This window comes from Drosophila guanche, unplaced genomic scaffold (assembly GCF_900245975.1).
Source record: "Drosophila guanche unplaced genomic scaffold, DGUA_6, whole genome shotgun sequence".
Taxonomy (NCBI): domain Eukaryota; kingdom Metazoa; phylum Arthropoda; class Insecta; order Diptera; family Drosophilidae; genus Drosophila; species Drosophila guanche.
In genome coordinates this window covers 6,312,298-6,330,252 of record NW_022995749.1, presented here as the reverse complement: position 1 = coordinate 6,330,252, position 17,955 = coordinate 6,312,298, and the positions used below count along the sequence as shown (strand labels likewise).

At 45.2% G+C, this 17,955-nt stretch overlaps 7 protein-coding genes across 7 annotated transcripts; 3 read left to right on the top strand and 4 right to left on the bottom strand.

Moving 5' to 3' along the window:
• The first annotated feature begins 87 nt into the window (after positions 1-87).
• On the top strand, positions 88-1,722 carry LOC117585512 (tetraspanin-33). The gene is made up of 3 exons (XM_034275011.1): positions 88-775; positions 834-1,004; positions 1,070-1,722. The coding sequence occupies exons 1-3, from the start codon at positions 397-399 to the stop codon at positions 1,390-1,392; spliced, it is 873 nt and encodes a 290-aa protein (XP_034130902.1). The 5' UTR covers positions 88-396; the 3' UTR covers positions 1,393-1,722.
• A 987-nt stretch (positions 1,723-2,709) lies between these two features.
• LOC117585509 (alcohol dehydrogenase class-3) lies at positions 2,710-4,242 on the bottom strand. Its single transcript, XM_034275009.1, has 4 exons — positions 4,106-4,242; positions 3,944-4,033; positions 3,417-3,878; positions 2,710-3,365 (listed from the first exon to the last, which is right to left on the bottom strand). The coding sequence occupies exons 1-4, from the start codon at positions 4,124-4,126 to the stop codon at positions 2,799-2,801; spliced, it is 1,140 nt and encodes a 379-aa protein (XP_034130900.1). The 5' UTR covers positions 4,127-4,242; the 3' UTR covers positions 2,710-2,798.
• Positions 4,243-4,498: 256 nt separating this feature from the next.
• Positions 4,499-7,226, top strand: LOC117585504. The gene is made up of 2 exons (XM_034275003.1): positions 4,499-5,069; positions 5,128-7,226. Exons 1-2 carry the CDS (start codon positions 4,923-4,925, stop codon positions 6,265-6,267), a joined length of 1,287 nt encoding a protein of 428 aa, XP_034130894.1. The 5' UTR covers positions 4,499-4,922; the 3' UTR covers positions 6,268-7,226.
• Positions 7,227-8,605: 1,379 nt separating this feature from the next.
• LOC117585159 (sorbitol dehydrogenase) lies at positions 8,606-10,121 on the top strand. Its single transcript, XM_034274495.1, has 6 exons — positions 8,606-8,733; positions 8,798-8,831; positions 8,897-9,366; positions 9,427-9,645; positions 9,699-9,820; positions 9,883-10,121. Exons 1-6 carry the CDS (start codon positions 8,680-8,682, stop codon positions 10,064-10,066), a joined length of 1,083 nt encoding a protein of 360 aa, XP_034130386.1. The 5' UTR covers positions 8,606-8,679; the 3' UTR covers positions 10,067-10,121.
• LOC117585161 lies at positions 10,096-11,042 on the bottom strand. Its single transcript, XM_034274497.1, has one exon. It carries the CDS (start codon positions 11,002-11,004, stop codon positions 10,126-10,128), a length of 879 nt encoding a protein of 292 aa, XP_034130388.1. The 5' UTR covers positions 11,005-11,042; the 3' UTR covers positions 10,096-10,125.
• A 159-nt stretch (positions 11,043-11,201) lies between these two features.
• On the bottom strand, positions 11,202-13,565 carry LOC117585160 (mitochondrial thiamine pyrophosphate carrier). Its single transcript, XM_034274496.1, has 3 exons — positions 13,474-13,565; positions 13,255-13,420; positions 11,202-12,737 (listed from the first exon to the last, which is right to left on the bottom strand). Exon 3 carries the CDS (start codon positions 12,600-12,602, stop codon positions 11,598-11,600), a length of 1,005 nt encoding a protein of 334 aa, XP_034130387.1. The 5' UTR covers positions 12,603-12,737; positions 13,255-13,420; positions 13,474-13,565; the 3' UTR covers positions 11,202-11,597.
• A 674-nt stretch (positions 13,566-14,239) lies between these two features.
• LOC117585861 (arrestin domain-containing protein 1) lies at positions 14,240-16,988 on the bottom strand. The gene is made up of 4 exons (XM_034275614.1): positions 16,601-16,988; positions 15,430-15,797; positions 14,832-15,363; positions 14,240-14,770 (listed from the first exon to the last, which is right to left on the bottom strand). The coding sequence occupies exons 1-4, from the start codon at positions 16,713-16,715 to the stop codon at positions 14,355-14,357; spliced, it is 1,431 nt and encodes a 476-aa protein (XP_034131505.1). The 5' UTR covers positions 16,716-16,988; the 3' UTR covers positions 14,240-14,354.
• Positions 16,989-17,955: the final 967 nt, after the last annotated feature.

Genomic DNA, 17,955 nt, shown 5'->3' with positions numbered 1-17,955 from the left:
GCTGCCACCTGTGCCCGAATAACTAGCTCTAAAATACCTGATTTGACTACACTGCTTCTCTCTCTCGCTCCCTCTCGTTGATAATCTAGATGGCTGAAACTGTGTGGCAGCGCTGTCGAAATTGTTATTTTTTGTGTCTGTGAAATTGTTTATCACAAAAAGCATCAGTGAAATTTTGAAAAATAATCCATTGTCGGGGGCTGAGCTTCACTAAAAGCAGCCAGAGTGCGCACCATGCGAGTGGAATTCCATTGAGCTCGCGAAAAGGCCACACGCAAAGAGGGCGTCAACAAGCCGAGGGGGTGGACTTGAGCAAGAGGAAGAGCATCCCAGAGAGATTAAGAACAGAAGAGTTTCGTAGTGATAAACCATACGATTGTGACAATTGCGTGTAGTATGAGTAACCACAGGTACCACCATGGGGGCAGCTACATGCATCCACGGATGTCCTATCCGCACCACTTCACTTACGTCAGCTCCTGCGTGAAATACATGATATTCCTGCTGAACTTCCTTTTCTGGCTATTTGGTGGCCTGCTCCTGGCCATCGGCGTGTACGCGTTCATGGACAAACTGAAGGATGGCAATGGCTGGCTGCGCCTGGACACCGTCTACGATGTGATCTTCAATATATCCTTGGTCATGATCATTGCGGGCTGTGTGGTATTTGTCGTCAGCTTTGCCGGCTGCCTGGGAGCTCTGCGGGAGAACACCTGCCTGCTGAAGTTCTACTCGATGTGTTTGCTTATGTTTTTCATCATGGAAATGACTTTAGGTGATGACACAGAGCAGTCAACAGCCGACGATTTGTATTAATTGTCTTCCCATTGCAGCTATTATCTGTTTTGTGTTTCCGCAGTATATGAACTCGTTCTTGGAGTCACAGTTTGCCGACAAGATCATACACTCGTACCGCGATGACTCAGATCTGCAGAATTTCATTGACTTTGCCCAGCAAGAGTTCAAGTGCTGTGGCCTCAGCAACGCTGGCTATCAGGACTGGAGTGAATATAAATCAACCTGCAACACAGTTTCCACCAACTAATGCGTAATCCTTCTTCCATTTCAGGCAAGAACGAATACTTTAACTGCTCCTCGCCGTCTGTGGAAAAATGCGGCGTGCCCTACAGTTGCTGCATCAATGCCACCGACATCAGTTCCGGCCTGGTCAACATTATGTGCGGCTATGGTGTGCAGGAGCATTCGGTGGCAGCCGCCAGCAAGCGCATCTGGACGAGCGGCTGCATTGAAATCGTGCGCGTCTGGGTGGAACGCAATCTCTATGTGATTGCTGGCGTTGCCCTGGGCGTTGCCTTGCTGCAGCTGTTTGTCATCTATCTGGCCAAGACTCTGGAGGGACAGATAGACCTGCAGAAGTCGCGCTGGTCGTGAGTGCCATACCATCATCCCTACCTGTACGGATATCCGTGCGACGATGACTTGTACTACAACACACAAATGTGAGAGATGGCCCTGGCGGCAGCTGCACGACTGCCGCCACTGAGCTGAATGAACAAATCTGGTCCTTAAAGTGCTCAAGTAGTTTTTTGCTTTCACTAAACGCCTCTCTCTATGTATTTTATGTTATCAAACCCTTTTTGCATGTAATGTTCAAGTTGCAATCATATTTATACTCTCTAGAAACAAAAACAAAATCTAGTTTTAGGCATATAAATGTAACCCTAATCGAATCAATAGTCGCAACAGACAATTTTTAAGGCAGCTCTGCATGTTTTTGATGTCTCTGCGTAGTCACAAATCAAAGCAAAAGAACAAAAGAAAAACATTTAGTGTTTTTTAAAAAACTCAAATATACATGCGCAATATCGTATTATTTATTAATAAAAGACATTTGTATATAAGTATTAGTTTACCTAAGAAAATACGCATTTAAAATGAGAAATTATATTTATAAAAAAGAACAAACTATACCAAAACAATTGTACTAGAGAATAAATAGAGATTTTAAGTATCCAGAATCTGTATCTGTGTTTGTGTGTAAACTTTGTTGTGCTACATAATCAAATACAGACGTAAATACGTGTAAATTGGGTTTATTTTTTATGAGGTTTATGGTACTGCACCTCCACCTCCTATTTATATATTCTATTGGATTCTACATCTAAAACATACCAGCAAAGACTACAATCACAATTTCATGCCCAAAACAATATTTTAGATTATTTATGAGACTTCTTGCTACCGACTTTTGTGCGTCACTAAGGCCCGTATATTTTGTAGTGTGTTTTTTTGGGCCGAAAAGTACTGATTCGGCGGACCAACTCCGTGCCAAAGAAGCATTTTCTTACTAACGCAAAATTTTTCGTATTCTTAACGTATTTTCCATCAGTCGCCATAGATCTGTTATACCCATATATTCGTTTATATCAAGCTCCAGCCTACTCTTGTTTTCGGGGCCTAATTAGTGTTTACTCGATAAAAGAAAACTTGTTTGCCACTAACCAACCAACATGTCACTTGCCGCTTGAAAGCCGCTGCGTTGCAGCTAAAGAGACAGGTCAAGTATGGCGATAACCTGATCAGAATTGAAGCAAGTTGTGAAATTCTATATTTAAATGCCAACCACAATCTCGAAACCATTCAAAGTTCAGTTTTTGATAGCGTCCACGCAGATTATAAGAGCATTCGAGAAGTGGCACAATTCATTCAAGGCGACCCCCTGGCGATAAGCTAATTCATAAATAAACATTTAAATACACCTTCTGTTTATTCTAATAAAATTTGCATTCTGATAAAAAAATGAGAAACAATCATCTGAGGGGGGTACAAGATGAAGTTTAGTACTTGATGATGGAGCGAATGCTTTCGCCTTTGTGCATCAAATCGAATGCTTCGTTGATCTGGGATAGTGGCAGCTCGTGGGTAATGAACTCATCCACCAGCAGATCCTTCTTCAAGTACGCCTCCACAAGTTTTGGCACATCCGACACGGAGCGCCAGCCGCCGAAAGCCGAACCCTTCCACACACGTCCCACAACCAGCTGGAAGGGACGGGTGGCAATCTCCTGGCCAGCACCAGCTACACCAATCACAACCGAAGTGCCCCAGCCCTTGTGCGTGGCCTCCAGGGCGGCACGCATGGTATTCACATTGCCAATGCACTCGAAGGTGTAGTCGAAGCCGCCGTCAGTCAGATCAATCAGATAGTTTTGAATCGTTCCCTTGTCGGCCACATCCTTGGGATTGACAAAGTCGGTGAATCCGAACTTCCTGGCCAGCTCGAATTTGGAGGGATTGATGTCGATGCCATAGACCTTAGCGGCGCCAGCCTTCTTGCAGCCCAGACCCACTGCCAGTCCAACTGCACCCAGACCCCAGACGGCGCAAGTGCTGCCAGGCTCCACCTAAAGAATTGATTAGAAATCTGCCACATAGCAAACCCAAACAATACGCACCTTGGCTGTGTTCAAGGCGGCACCATAGCCGGTGGAAATGCCACAGCCCAGAAGGCACACCTTCTCCAATGGAGCCGTCTCGTTGATTTTGGTCAACGATATGTCGGCCACCACCGTGTACTCGGCGAAAGTGGAGGTGCCCATGAAATGGAACAGCTGCTGACCCTTGCACGACAAGCGGGAGGATCCATTGGGCATGACACCAGCGCCCTGGGTCAGGCGAATCTTCTGGCAGAGATTTGTCTTGCCGCTCTTGCAGAATTTGCACTCATTGCACTGGGGAATGTAGAGGGCAATGACATGATCGCCGGCCTTGAAGTTGGTTACGCCCTCGCCAACGCTCTCCACAATGCCGGCACCCTCATGGCCAAGGACCACAGGAAAGAGACCCTCAGGGTCGGAGCCGCTCAACGAAAAAGCATCCGTGTGGCAAACGCCAGTGGCTGTAATCTTAATGCGAACCTGCCAACCCAGTTCAAGTGGCACATAAACCAATTGTTGAGTGGAATTTTCCATTTGAGACATACCTCATGCGCCTGAGGTGGCGCCACCTCAATATCCTCAATCACCAGCGGCTTCTTGGCCTCCCACGCCACTGCAGCTTTGCATTTGATTACCTGTGGGTGTGTTATGCACGTTTAGCTTCTGGTTTTAGTTACCATGTACCAATTAACATTCTGAGTACGTACTTTGCCTTCTGTTGCGGACATCTTGGTAGTGGAAATTGTAGTTTTTGCGATAAGTTCCAAGCGGGCCGGACGAATGAGAGGCGATAATGGAAACGCGATAATGTTGCACGAGTAAAAAAGAGAAATCCCAAAAAGCTTTAAAAGCTCCCGTAAGTGTAATCTGGTCACACAGCCCGTTGGTTTTGAATTGGAAATTTAATTTTGCTGGATTTTGGTGGCCATATGAAAATAGAGGAATAAAACATGAATCCTTTTTTCTTTCTTAATTCCTTACGTTTTTTTCTACTTTGCTACATTTTTGCTACCAAAGGACTACATATGTATGTATTCTGTATGTACATATGCAGTTGTAAACTCCTCTCTAGATGGCAACAATTAAATCCTCTCCGAACAGCTGTTGTTGTTTGCAGAAATTGCAGTTTGCATAAACATTTTGGGCGCAGGCGTCAGTTTTTCGTAAACATTGTCCGCCCAGCCCAAAAATGCACACGTCGGCAACAGAGAAAGCAGCAGCAGCAGGCAGCAGAGGCAACAACAGCAGAAGCAGCACCGCCCCCAAACGCCAATGAACGCAAAATCAGCACAAGGACGTGCCGCGATGACCAGGAAAAATCGATAAAAGCACAGACAACGAACACGGACAACGGCCGGAAGTGCATTTTGCGGTGTGTGCGTGCCTGTGTGTTGGGCGTTGGGTAACGGGCGCAGTAATAGAAACGGTTAAAAAAAGGAGCAGCCAGTATGTTCGGGAAATTGTGCATGAAAAATATGTGAGTTTTTGTGTCACACCAAAGGACTCTAAGGAAAGGCAAACAAAATGGTGGGCAAAGGTTCGAGCGGCCTGCCCGTCGATATGGGCACAGGGACAAAGGAACGCCCTGTTTTCATACCACCGCGTAAGCGTCAACAAACCAAAACGGAGGCCAAAAAGCAAAACTATGTGGACCACATAGTCAGTGTGCAGGTAAGTTTTAGCGGAATTTAACATAGCCGATTCATCTATATCTTTCTTTGAACTCTAGCAAAATCGACCCAAGCTATCGCCCTCAAATCCAACGCTTGAGGAGGAGCTGCTCAAGTCGAAATTGATTATCAAAAATAAGCAGCCGCTGCCACAGCTGCCGGGGGAGTTGGGGGTGCCGAATGCGCAGGATACGATTGCGAGCACCCATTCGGCCAGCTCCACACAGCACAGCAATAAGTCGGCCCGCTCCACCACCAACATCAATGAGCTGCAGAACTTCGAGTCTATCTCGCAGTGCACCAAGTCCACGTCGACGCAACGTGGCCATGAGAGCAGCACGGTGACGCCCAGCAGCTGCTGCTATTCGGAGAGCAGCCTGGACGCCAAGATAAGCAAGAGCCATGACTGCCTCAGCAATCGGTCATCGTCCAAGAAGAGGGTCAACATACGCACCGCAGATCTTCCCGTGACGGCACGGAATCAACGCTCATCGCCGGATATAGCCAACTATGAGGATCTGGAGTCGGGGGAGACCAGTGTGCTGAACACCTATGACCATAGCCTGGAGCGGTATCAGGCGCGCAAGGCGGCAGGCGAGGGCGGCAACTATCTGACCATGACAGGCACCATCAAGCGAGGCCGGAAGAAGGGTCAGTCCATCGATCTGCAGATTAACATAAGTCGCGAGGAGCTGGAGCAGCTGAATGCCCATGCCATGGCCAATGAGTCACAGAAGGGTCGCAGTCTCTGCTGCACCTGCAGCTGCGCCATCGGCCTGCACATCTTTCTGATCTCGCTGCTGTGCCTGCCGTTTGTGACGATCATCTCGGCGGTGTACTCCTTCTACATTGGCACCCTCACCTGGTACAACATGTTCAACTACTACTGTGAGGAGAAGTCGTATCTGCACAAGATCTTCGTCACACCGCTGCTCTTTCTGGCCTATCCGCTGGCCATTGTACTCTGCACCTTTGGGCTGGGCCTCTACTCGGGCTTCCGGCAATTGAGTCTGCAGTACAGCAGCTGGGTCAACGACATCACGGACATTGAGAAGGGCTTCTACGGGTGGCTGTGCGGCTTCCTGCACATGCCCGACTGTAGCCCTTACGAGGTGGTCATACTGACCGACATTTGTGTGGCGCCGCAGGATCCACAGCGTCTGCACATAAACAAGCCACGCCAGGAGTTATCCATGTAGAGGGGGAATCGTCGAAAAATGTGTGCCAGAAATCGATTTAATTTATAGGATTTACTGGACTACGCAACCGGCGATTTTCAATTTTTCGACCATGAGTGTGATATAAAAAAAAAACGTAATTACTTTTTGCAGTGAAAAAATGATATATGATGTATGTATCTCTGAAGTCTACTTGTACGACACAAACTTATGTTTCCTTTGGCCAAATTTGTTCCTTTTACTTACAACTATATGTATGCAATTGCAGCTTTAGAGAACAGGAATATATAGGTATATATACACCACATACCCCCATAGATATCAAAGTAACACAAAACATAATCCAAGCCCTATAGAGACTAGCATTTAAGTTAACTAGAAACAGAAACATCTAACACTCGCACAGAAACAACAAACTCTCAAGTTTTCATCGGTGGAAAATATAACCTTGCAAATCCAACAAATCCATAATATATCCATAATGTACCGTAGACTATATGTAATTGTTTTATGAATGAATTGCTCAAAAAAAGGGTTAGTGTCATTCTGAACAGTTGTTAATTGATTTACAACATTTACTAACACTAACAACAACTACTATTATCTCGTGTTTAACGAATTGTAAACTAATTTTTCACACCCCACAATTACAAAGCATCGCTTTTTCGAATTAACTTACTATTTTTAGTACAAACAAAAACTATAATTACAGAGTCGATATATTATCTTAATAATGTTAAAGAAAGTTTATCTTTTGGTAGTACATACAAGGATTCCATCCATCCAAATCTATTTCGGAAAATTTGCAAGGTTATAGCCGATCGAAATGGTTAACTGTTGTGGCACTAGCCATGCAACAAAAAAAATACAGCATTTCTTTACTTTCCCAGTCAAAGCAAAATCGTAAAACAAATGCAAATATTTATCAACTTTCTAATTGCATTTACAGAATTATGCATTTACATTTAAAAAACTAAAACCTCCAAATAACAGCAAGAAATTAACTGCGCAGTTGAGGTGATGGAAGATTTTTCTTAGTTTTAAGCAAGCATTTTTTATTTCTACATACAAAAACAAGAAAGACAAGAAACAAAAAATACAAATGAATATAAACGCCACACGTATACACGCATAAATATACATATAAGTAAACGTTTTTAAAATAGAAATTCTGTATGTTAAGTAAAAACCAGAACCCGAATATCAAACACTTATTAGCCCCCCCTGCCCCACTGGAGAAATAATGCCAATAAAAACTATTTAGCAAGCCAAACCCAATAACCCCAGAAGTTCTTATTGCAGTCGCATAGTGCAACAATATATTTGCATAATTATCGTTATATTATATACTTACTATTTCAATTCAATTAATTCAACAGAAAAAAAACGAATCAATCAAACGATACCAGAAGAGAAACGCAACAATTGAAAAGAGAGGAATGACGCAAACCGTAGCTTTGATACCCTTGCATATGCCTCGTTTGTATGGTATATATGGTATGTGATTATACTTATATACACTTATATGTGATGTTTTTGTTTGTTTTTGCCATGTTGTAAAGTAGTGCATAAGACAAGTCATTATAAACATCATAGGCTTGCATTTTCCACATTTCGACTGTTTTAAACTTTCTCTTTTTAAACATCTTATCGAAATAAGCAAACTCTTCTTAAGTGTAGCAAAAACTGTGAACCTGAGAATGAGCGAATGTCACTTGTGTTAGCCGGCATCACATAGCCACCCCCGCTCACGCATAGAATGATATGCAATATACGGTAAATAAAAGACAGCTGTCTCTCAGGTTTCGTCAAGTAAATGCATGGGAGAGAGAATAGAGAGTAAAGTGAAGCAACTACAGTTGACTGCCGATATAACACACGGAAAGAGGGCTCGACTGTGGCTCGAAGATACATCTACGCAACTAGTAGTACAGAACTACATGAAAATATATTCCTTAATAGGCATAAAAACACACACACCTTTGTGGTCTAGTTCGTATTAAAAGACCTTATAGGGGATTTTACCTGTAGTCTGGCTAACCAACACACGCTTGTTCAAATATGTGCGTGCATGTCTGCAAAAACAGTCACGTACAGACAAAGAGAGATTCAAAATACTTTAAAATGATTCAATGCAACTTTTCAGAAAGTTTTCGAAATTCGAATACGGATATTTTAGACTTGTCTGTATTCCCTTCCCACTGGCATATTTAAACACTAATCATCATACAGATGATTTTCAAAAAATTATTTGTCAACTGCTGCTATTTGCATGTTCACAGGTGTAGAGCCACCAAGCTAATTGCCGTTTTGAGCACAACGCCGTCGCCAGGGGAGCAACACGTAAAATGTCTGGGAATACCGCATTCGATTCTCAATTCCAAATCGGCGTCCACAGAGTGCGGTCGTACGGGAAAAGGCAACAAGGAAAACATGGCAACGGATAACTTGACTGCTGTTCTTCATGGCATTGAAGATTTGCGTTTGGTAAGCGGAATTTCAGCGGAACTGTAAACTCGTGGGTTATTGACTTTTGTTCCCCATCCTACAGGAACAACGCCCCATTCCAGAAATAGCCAACGATGGTAAGCAAATATTTAGCTTGAAAATGGCCAATTCATTAGCAAATCATTTTCTATGTTACCCCCAGAGGTGCTACTGGCCATGGATAGTGTTGGCATTTGCGGATCGGATGTCCACTATCTCACTGCTGGACGCATTGGCGACTTTGTGGTGACCAAGCCCATGATCATTGGACACGAGGCTGCCGGTGTGGTGGCCAAGGTGGGCAAGTGCGTAAAGAATTTGGCTGTGGGCGATCGCGTGGCCATTGAGCCGGGTGTACCCTGCCGACGCTGCGATCACTGCAAGCAGGGCAAGTACAATCTCTGCGCCGACATGGTGTTCTGTGCCACGCCCCCATACGATGGCAACCTCACGCGCTTCTACAAGCATGCGGCGGACTTTTGCTACAAGCTGCCGGATCATGTCAGCATGGAGGAGGGAGCACTCTTGGAGCCCCTCTCAGTCGGTGTTCACGCCTGTCGCCGTGCCGAGGTTGGCCTGGGCTCAAAAGTGCTCATCCTAGGCGCTGGACCCATCGGTCTGGTTACGCTTCTGGTAAGAAAAACTAATAATTGCATCTGGGGATTTCCTATTTAACATTTCTCTCTCACGTAGGCTGCTCAAGCCATGGGAGCTGCAGAGATTTTGATCACGGATTTAGTGCAGCATCGTCTGGATGTGGCCAAGGAGCTGGGCGCCACACACACCCTGCTGCTGGACAGGGAACAGAGTGCCGAAGAGACGGTCAAAAGAGTCCTTTGTACCATGAGCGAGGCACCTGACAAGGCCGTTGACTGCTGTGGCGCCGAGAGCAGTGCCCGTCTGGCAATCTTCGTAACTGTCAATGAAAGTGTTTGTTGTAAACGGAACTGACTATCTTTTTCCAGGCTACACGTTCCGGCGGTGTTGTCGTTATTGTGGGCATGGGAGCACCAGAGATAAAGCTACCTTTGATAAATGCCCTGGCACGTGAGGTTGACATACGTGGAGTCTTTCGCTACTGCAACGAGTGAGTGTGTTAGCCAGACATCGTACGAGCATTATAAATTTAGTTGTATTATGCTCTTACAGCTATCCGGCTGCTCTGGCTCTGGTGGCATCGGGTAAAGTGAATGTCAAGCGTCTGGTAACGCATCATTTTGACATCACGGAGACGGCAAAGGCCTTTGAGACCTCTCGCTACGGCCATGGTGGGGCCATAAAAGTCATGATACACGTCCAGCCCAGAGATGCCAACAATTCAGTTAAATTTTGAACCTACTAAATTCTAAAATAAACGTAGACTTTATGGGTATGGTAATCCGTGCAAATACTTTAATTTCTTTCAGCAAAAAGACATTCAATGTAGGGCAATGCCTTCTCGGCCGCCGTGGATTCGCCATTGGCATTATAGTCGATCAATTCTGGATGCCTGTTCTGGGCAATGTAGCGCAGATATTCACGTGTACTATGCAGTCTCGGGCCCACCTTAAAGTCCCAGCCATTCCGACGTGGAGTGCTGAATATTGTGGCCCCATGACAGGTTACCATCTTCGACATCTTATTGAATACCACGCCCAAATGGTTGTGTGCCTTATTGATGATCACCACATGGACATTTTCGTTGGCCAGCAGCCGTGCCAATTTGCGCAGCATTTTCAACTGAGTGGGCCACTGGTAGCAGGCAGGATCGTACACCATTACGAAGCAATCCCCATCCATGCCATCTTCCAAATCAAAATAATTCTGAGGAGGTGAATCCAAGTTGATTGTGGGCATTAGAACAACTGCCTGGAACAGCTGATTCTGCAGCAGCTTCTGACAAAATGTCTTCAAATGCCTGTAGTTTACCAACGTGTTCATCTGATAGACGTGATGCTGTTTATCCTCACCGAAGATAAGAGGCGGCACACCCGGACGGTAGCTGCCAAAGTCATCCGGATTCAGATTGTCATTCAAATGGCCGATGCTGCTGATGTCCCGCATGCCGAACACGATCCGACCGTAAAACTCCTGGGCTAGTTTTCCCATTAACTTGATCCACTTCTCGAGACCATCTCTGTGGTGGTTTTTAAAGAAATGAAATGCTATAATACGTGGCGGATTCAAGTTGAGTGTTGCCCCTTTGGAGTTCGCTACCGGCAGCCATATCAGCCACGTATCGGAATTGTTGTCGATGGCGCAGGTCTCGACAAGTGCAGGTGGTACAGCCATCTGTTGATACTTTTCATCTGATACAGGTACAAGAAACACAGATCGTTTATATTGCTTGAATTTCAAAACAGAAAAAGCTTCTGCTCAAGCTTTCCAGCTGTTTTTCCATCCATCACTATAGCGGGCTATCGATAAATCGTAATTTGAAATTCAAAATAAATAACGACCGTCCACGAGTGGCTTTATCTTTCCAAAAGTTAATTGATACAAATTGCGTGACGCGTTTTAATTTATTATTGGTGTCCCTGAATATTAAAATGTGATAAAAGATAATTAAATAACAATGCGCACAAAAACTTGGAAACTTTGTTGAGTCAACTAAAAACTATAAATAATATTTTTGTCTATAACTGGTGGTGCGCTGCTTTGTGTATTTTTGTGACTGCCCCCTTTTGCCTACGTCTAGTTGATGTGTATGATTAGAATAAAAGGATAAAAACCCGCACGCAGAATCGAAAACTAATCAACAGCTAAACTCTATGCTTAATATTATTTACACGGTATGGGTAAATGTATATATAAAAATAGAAAAAATACACTTTATGTGCCCAGAATGGGTAGAACCATTAACCCCAGTTGGCTGCCATTAACACTTAGAATCGCACCTGCTTGAGCTTGTCGTAAATGCTAAAATACAAGGCCGTCGTCAGGCTTGACTTCAGCAGAGTGGGGGCCACGCCCTTGTACAGTCCACGAACGCCCTCCTGCCGCACGGTCAGCCGCAGGCAATCCCAAACGCCGTGGCACTGCAGCGTCTGGCCAAACGTCTGCCGATTCGACTCAAAGCCCTGTATCTGCAGTCGTTTCTTGATCAAATCGAAAGGATACACAATCGTCTTGGACAGCATGCCTGAGGAGGCGCCCAGCGCTAGCAGTGTCCAGGTGGGCAGCTTGCTGCGATCCCCCACCTCGAAGAAGGCGCACGCCCAGTCGCTGAACAGTCGATAGGCCATAAAGTTGGTGCCCATCAGCGGTGCAATCTGTAGCAGGGCCGACGAGAGTCCGCGGTACATGCCGCGTGGTCCCTCCTGCTGCACAATGGCGGAAACGGCGCGCGTTGCATTCCTATAGCCCTTGCTGGTGTCCTGGGCAATCAGACGCGTTCGTATCACATCCAGCGGCGTGGAGATGATAACCGCAGCACCGCCCGCTGCGGCACCGCACAGGAAATTCGACAAGTGCTGGTGATCCTTGAGGTAGTTGGTCTGCTTGGCCTGCAGGCTCAGCTGTTCGTATGTCCAGAACTGACAGATGCCGTACATAATGCTTAGCACCTGGGCGGGATTGTGGCCCTTCCAGAAGGCCAGCACACCCTCCTCGCGGTATATCGTCCGCACCGCCTGTGTGATGGAAATGTATTTCGATGCTTGCCGTGCGCCTGTAGTCTGCGCCTTGCCCAGCGGCTCCACCTGCAGTTGAAATCGTATCTTGAGCACATCCAGCGGCTGGCAGGTGGAACGTGTTATGGCCGCCGACAGGCCACCAGACACAATCTGTTGCAGTTGCTCGCGCGTACTATGCTTGCGTCGCGGACTCGCAGAGGGGCTGGTTGTGGTTGCGGCAGCCGCAGCGCTACCAGTGCCCGTTGTTACCGCCATGTCGTCACGCTGCTGCTGACTGACTGCCTGTTTGTCTGCCGAATTCCACTTGTTTTCTGGCAGCTGTGTGTGTGCGTGTTTGCTCGTGCGGATTTCACTTTTATTGCTGCGACGTCTGACTCCTCAATGGCATTTCTGTAAAAATCACAAAAAGCAACCATCAACAACATTATTAGTTGATAGTTTTTGGCTATTCAAAACTATTCATAGGTGCGGCCCGGGGTGCTGTTTACACACTCATCATCAAGATTGCAAAATTGTCGAGACAAGATGGGAAGAAACTTACTCGAGTCATGCCCAGTGGAGCCGTTCGTATGGCTATTACTGCGCTTATGTTATGCTCGCCTGCGCGACAATTTGTCCCCATGTTTGCGACTAAAATAGATTCCAACTCTGACTCGAGCGCTTCCCTATTCACATTCATTCATTGATTTTGGGCGGCTGACCAGCCAGCCAGGGGGTATCTGGGTTTATCAGCGATTTCACTTTTTCGTCGTCGTTCGTCTGTTTGTTTGTTGTGTTGTTCGCTTGTTGCCTAGCTGGCTGCTTGATGCTGCCCAGATAAAGAGACAAAGGCAAGGCTCTCTTGGAATGCATAATGACTGAGGGAGGCACTTTGAGGGAACACTTTGGGCACTGGTCACTATCTTACCGTTAAGTATCTTCAAAAATGTGTCGCGACAACCGTCCACAGCGTCCGTGCACGGGGAGATTGCAGCAGTAAATGTTTAGGCGGCGGCGACGGCGACGCTTCTTCATTACAAGCAAAGGCCCGTCGATTGCGTCAAAACTTTCTTTTCGCCAGGCATTCGGTTGAGCTGCGAGAGAGCGTGTAATAGTAATGCAGTTATGTCGCACTCCGCTGGCTCACATTTAGCTCGCTTCTCACTCTATAAACGGGTTTAGTTGCCGCTTGTATTTTTGAAAACAACAAAAAGTTTGGCCTCTAGTTACGTCGTCAAGTGCACGGCAACAGCTGATTTGGCGCTGCCAACTGTCCAGGGGAAAAAGCGAACTTAACCCCAAATAGCCCCCATCTATTTAAATAGGTGAACAAGATACTCTTTGTAACTGCATCTTGTAGATCCATCCTTCCTCTTTGATTAACAAATAATTTTCCCACGATATCTAGCACCTGAAATGTGTTACAAATCTTACAAGCTATATTATCATCGTGAGTAAATGGTCGGCAATGAGTTAAGCATTCTCTCTCCATGCACGGAACTCATATTTCTCCATTTTGATATTCGCTGTAATATTACTAGCTAGTTAGGACTCTCAGCACTTAACTTATAATTTGATTAGTTAGATACATGTATTTTCTACAGAAAGGGCTAACTTTGAAGAGTTCTTCTAATTTTATTTTGTATAAAATAAGGTTTACACATAAAAGGTCGACGAAAAATATAAGCAATGGAAAGTAACGGGAATGGGAATGGAATGTTACGTTAATTGACCACTTGTTGCTTTGTAACCGCAAGTGGGTCATTTTTGTACTCTTTTTCCGTTAATTAATGTTAATAATGATATATCTTGATCTTGAAACATATTTCCGGAATCTGTTAATTGCAAAATTTGGTTAAAATAGCTTTAAAGCCGGCGATGTCAAACGTTTCAGCTGTTGTGGAACAACGATATATCGATAGACAGGCGCACCATCACAGCGTTGCCACTGTACGCGCGCTTTGAGTTTTATTTGAAAAATAGCTTAAAAAATATAATACAAAATGTGTAAAAATAAAGCTGCTGCTGCTACTTCCAGCCAATGCCAGCGGAGGGCGCAGCAGCACCTGGTGCACTGGGCGTTGGCTGATAGTCGGGCGGTATGCTAAACCCGAGAACTTCAAAATTACCCACAGGAGCAGCAGCGGGCGCTGGAGAATTGGTCGGATAGGGCGGTAAATTCGCAACAGGAGCAGCAGCGGGCACGGAAGCTGGTGGATTGGTTGGATAGGGGGGTATCTTATGTGGCCCAGGTCCAGGTGTGGGCTTTGGATGGGGCGGCGTGTCCTCAGCCTTTGGATACAGACTGGGCTGCGTGGCTGCTGGAACTCCATTGGCAGCTCCATTGGCACCCGTCTGGCCGAATGTGTAGAACGGATAACGTGGCTTAAACGTGTTGGATTCAAACTGTTCGTCGCTTACATCCTCCTGGAATATGGGAGCACCTAACAAGGGGGAGATAAAAGTGTTAGCAAAGGTGGAAATCATCTCCCTGGAGGCACCCACCTGGATAACTATTGACGCTGCCATTGACGGGCGCTGTCTGCCCTGGACCCTTATCCTCGCCACTGCCCAGCAGCGGCACAGTGCCAATGGTGAGTGGAAAATCCACAATCAAATCCCCGCCGCCATGCAAGCGAAATGTTTTGGCTATGAATCGCAGCGTATAGCTGACACGTATGGGATCCCGCTCGCCCAGCGTCGAGGGTGTCGTGGCTGGCACCACCAGAAACTCATGGAACTGCGCCTTGTTGTGCTTCACCACCTCGCCACAGTGTTTGTCCGCAATGCGTGTTTCGGTGGTCTTCAGTTGCTCCTTGGCCGTGGAATTGGCGCGATATGTGACATTCTTGAAGAGGCGCACCTTGACGTCCTGGCACTGCACATCCGACTGATTGTCGAGCACCAAATGGAAGTGTATCTTCTGGCCGGGCACATACGCGCTGTACGAGGTGCACACATCCATGACCATGGGTTTGTGTGCCCCAAAAATGGAGCCCCACCAAAAGGACTTCTCCTCAATGCGTTTCAAAGGTTGCTGCGGGATAAAACGGAGACATCAGAGAGGATATCCAAGGGATTCTGTGTGTTCTTTTGTACCCACCGCGTTCTCCCTCTTGCTGTTCAAATCATGCGGCAGTATGACCGTGAAACACTGCTTAAAAATATTATTATAACGCACGGAACGATCAATGGTGAGGGTCACCTCATGCTTGATCTGTCCGTGGCTGCCATTGAAGGAGGTTGGCGCATTGGGCGGTATTGTGGCCTGAAAGGGAAACACAAACTTGCCCTTGGGCAGCTCCAGCTGCGAGCCGCCACTCTGCCCGTACACATACTTATCGCTGCTATAGTAGATCTCGGTGCTGGTGTGCGTCTCGATTGATTTTGTTGGCTTGCCATCAGCGCCGGCCTTCTCCACACTCTCCTGCCAGCGCGTCTCCCCGTAGCCATTTATTGTTATAAATATTGCTGTAATTGAATTAAGTTTTGGATGTACTATGGGGGGATACATGAAGCTGAAGATCGCGGAAATGTCGGTAAATGTGTGTGTTCCAGGGCAAATGCATTTGTTTTTCAATTATGCATTTAATTTAATTGCTGCTGACATGCCTTGGCCTCGATCTTGTGCATTAATAACAGCTTGGATAATGCTCGATCTGACTGCAATTTTTCTAGCTAATTCCTAGCCTATAAATCCTCTTGGATGGCCACAAAAAATGCTCACCTCGCTCCATTTTCTTAGGCTTGTCAGCGTTAAGAAAACAAACTCCAAAATAAACATAAATTGACCGAATTTTTGCTACTACAATTACTTTGCATTCATTCTAAGCCTCACCTGGTTTTATGAACAAATCAAAAAGTGCTGCAAGAACACTCCAAGCAGCGTATGTGGTCTGTGTCCAGTAAACCGAATCAAAATTCCTAATAATATAAACAGCAGCTCGTAATTTCAAACTAGTTTTGCCAGCGCTATCAGATATCCGCAGCCCAGTCAGCCGGGCAGCCAGACAGCCGCTTGGGCTCTACACATTAACAAACAAAAATCTTCCGGCGTCTAATAACAAAAGACACAACAATAAAGCAGCAACAACAATAGAGTCAGCAACAATATTAATGACGACGCGGACTATTAATGAAGCTCACAGTTCCCATACGCAACGAAATTCGATGGGCTGGAAATTGAAGCAGCAGCATATAACCATGACGTCATGGACAAAGACTTCCTACGACCAACAGACAGAGGGCTCTATGGGGGGTGGTGTAGAACTTACAGCGAATGGTTTTTGGACGGTCCGTTGTGAGCTCCGCAGTTCCGGATATGACTTGGCCAGCATGATAGACGCCCAAGGGGTTATTATCAAAGGCAAAGGTCACTTTGCTGCTCATTTTACTCAGGCAACGCCTTGGCCTTGGCGACGGTGTCAGGCAGTGCCCAGGATATAACAAAGGAATGTTTGATTAAGGAGTAGCAGCAGCAAGTGAGGGGGAGCACACGAACACACACCACGCGGCTGAACCGAACGCAATCAGCAGAATTTTGTTACTGAAAGCAAAAGCTGGGGATTTGATGTGCGTGCGAAAGCGAGATAACACGATAGACTGCGCAGCACATAAGTTGGGGAAGCACACAAATAAATGTTGATGTATATTTAACTGGTATAGCTACTTTTAAACACAACTAAATAGAAATAACACAATTTTGAGTGTCCACATTTTTGAATAATATTCAAATGTCAGCATGTTTGCGCCTAACCATCAACAGCTGTTTTTCTATCGAAATCGCTCTCTCGCGACACAGCTACAACATAGGGTGACCATTTAGAGTACAAACATGCCCACAAACATAACTTGTTTGTTTTAAACTTAATTTGAAAACATTCCAATAAAGGGGAAACATGAAAACTAGCCGATCTGATGGAGAATTGACTGATAAATCGGTTACAATTTTAGATTTAGCGCTGAGAATCATGACTAGCTGGTAATATAAAATAGAATATCAAAGTCGAGGAAAATATTTTAAGATTCACTGCTTCGCTCGCTTAAAAGGTAGGGTTGACAAATTTTGCTTTGAAAAATATCAAAATAATATAAAATATATCACTGCAAAAATATCGATATATCTGATGTTTTATATATGCTAAAATTCAATTCCGTGTGAATCGGAAATAAAGAGCTACCACAAAGAAAACAGAAACCTTACATATGTTTTTAACATCTTTAATCCTTATTCCACTTTTCTGTGTTTTTAATTTGACTTATTCAACTATTTCCATCTGGCACACCTCACACCTCACAAAAACCACCACTGCTGCATAAATTGCAATTTCCTATTTTTCTAGAAAACTCTGGTGGCTCTTATAGTCTCTGAGCCAGACGGACAGACAGACATGGCCATATCGACTCGGCAATGGATGCTGATCAATACCACTAACAACAGAAAATATATTCTTTATGTGGTCGGAAATGCACTTTTGTGCACAAATACAATATACCCTATATATTTATTTAGATCCTGTGTTTAGTTACCGAACTTGATATATTAAAATATATCGCAAAAACTGATCAATATATTGATATTTTGGGAATTAAAATCCCGATGTAAAAATATTTTTATTTTAAAAAATAT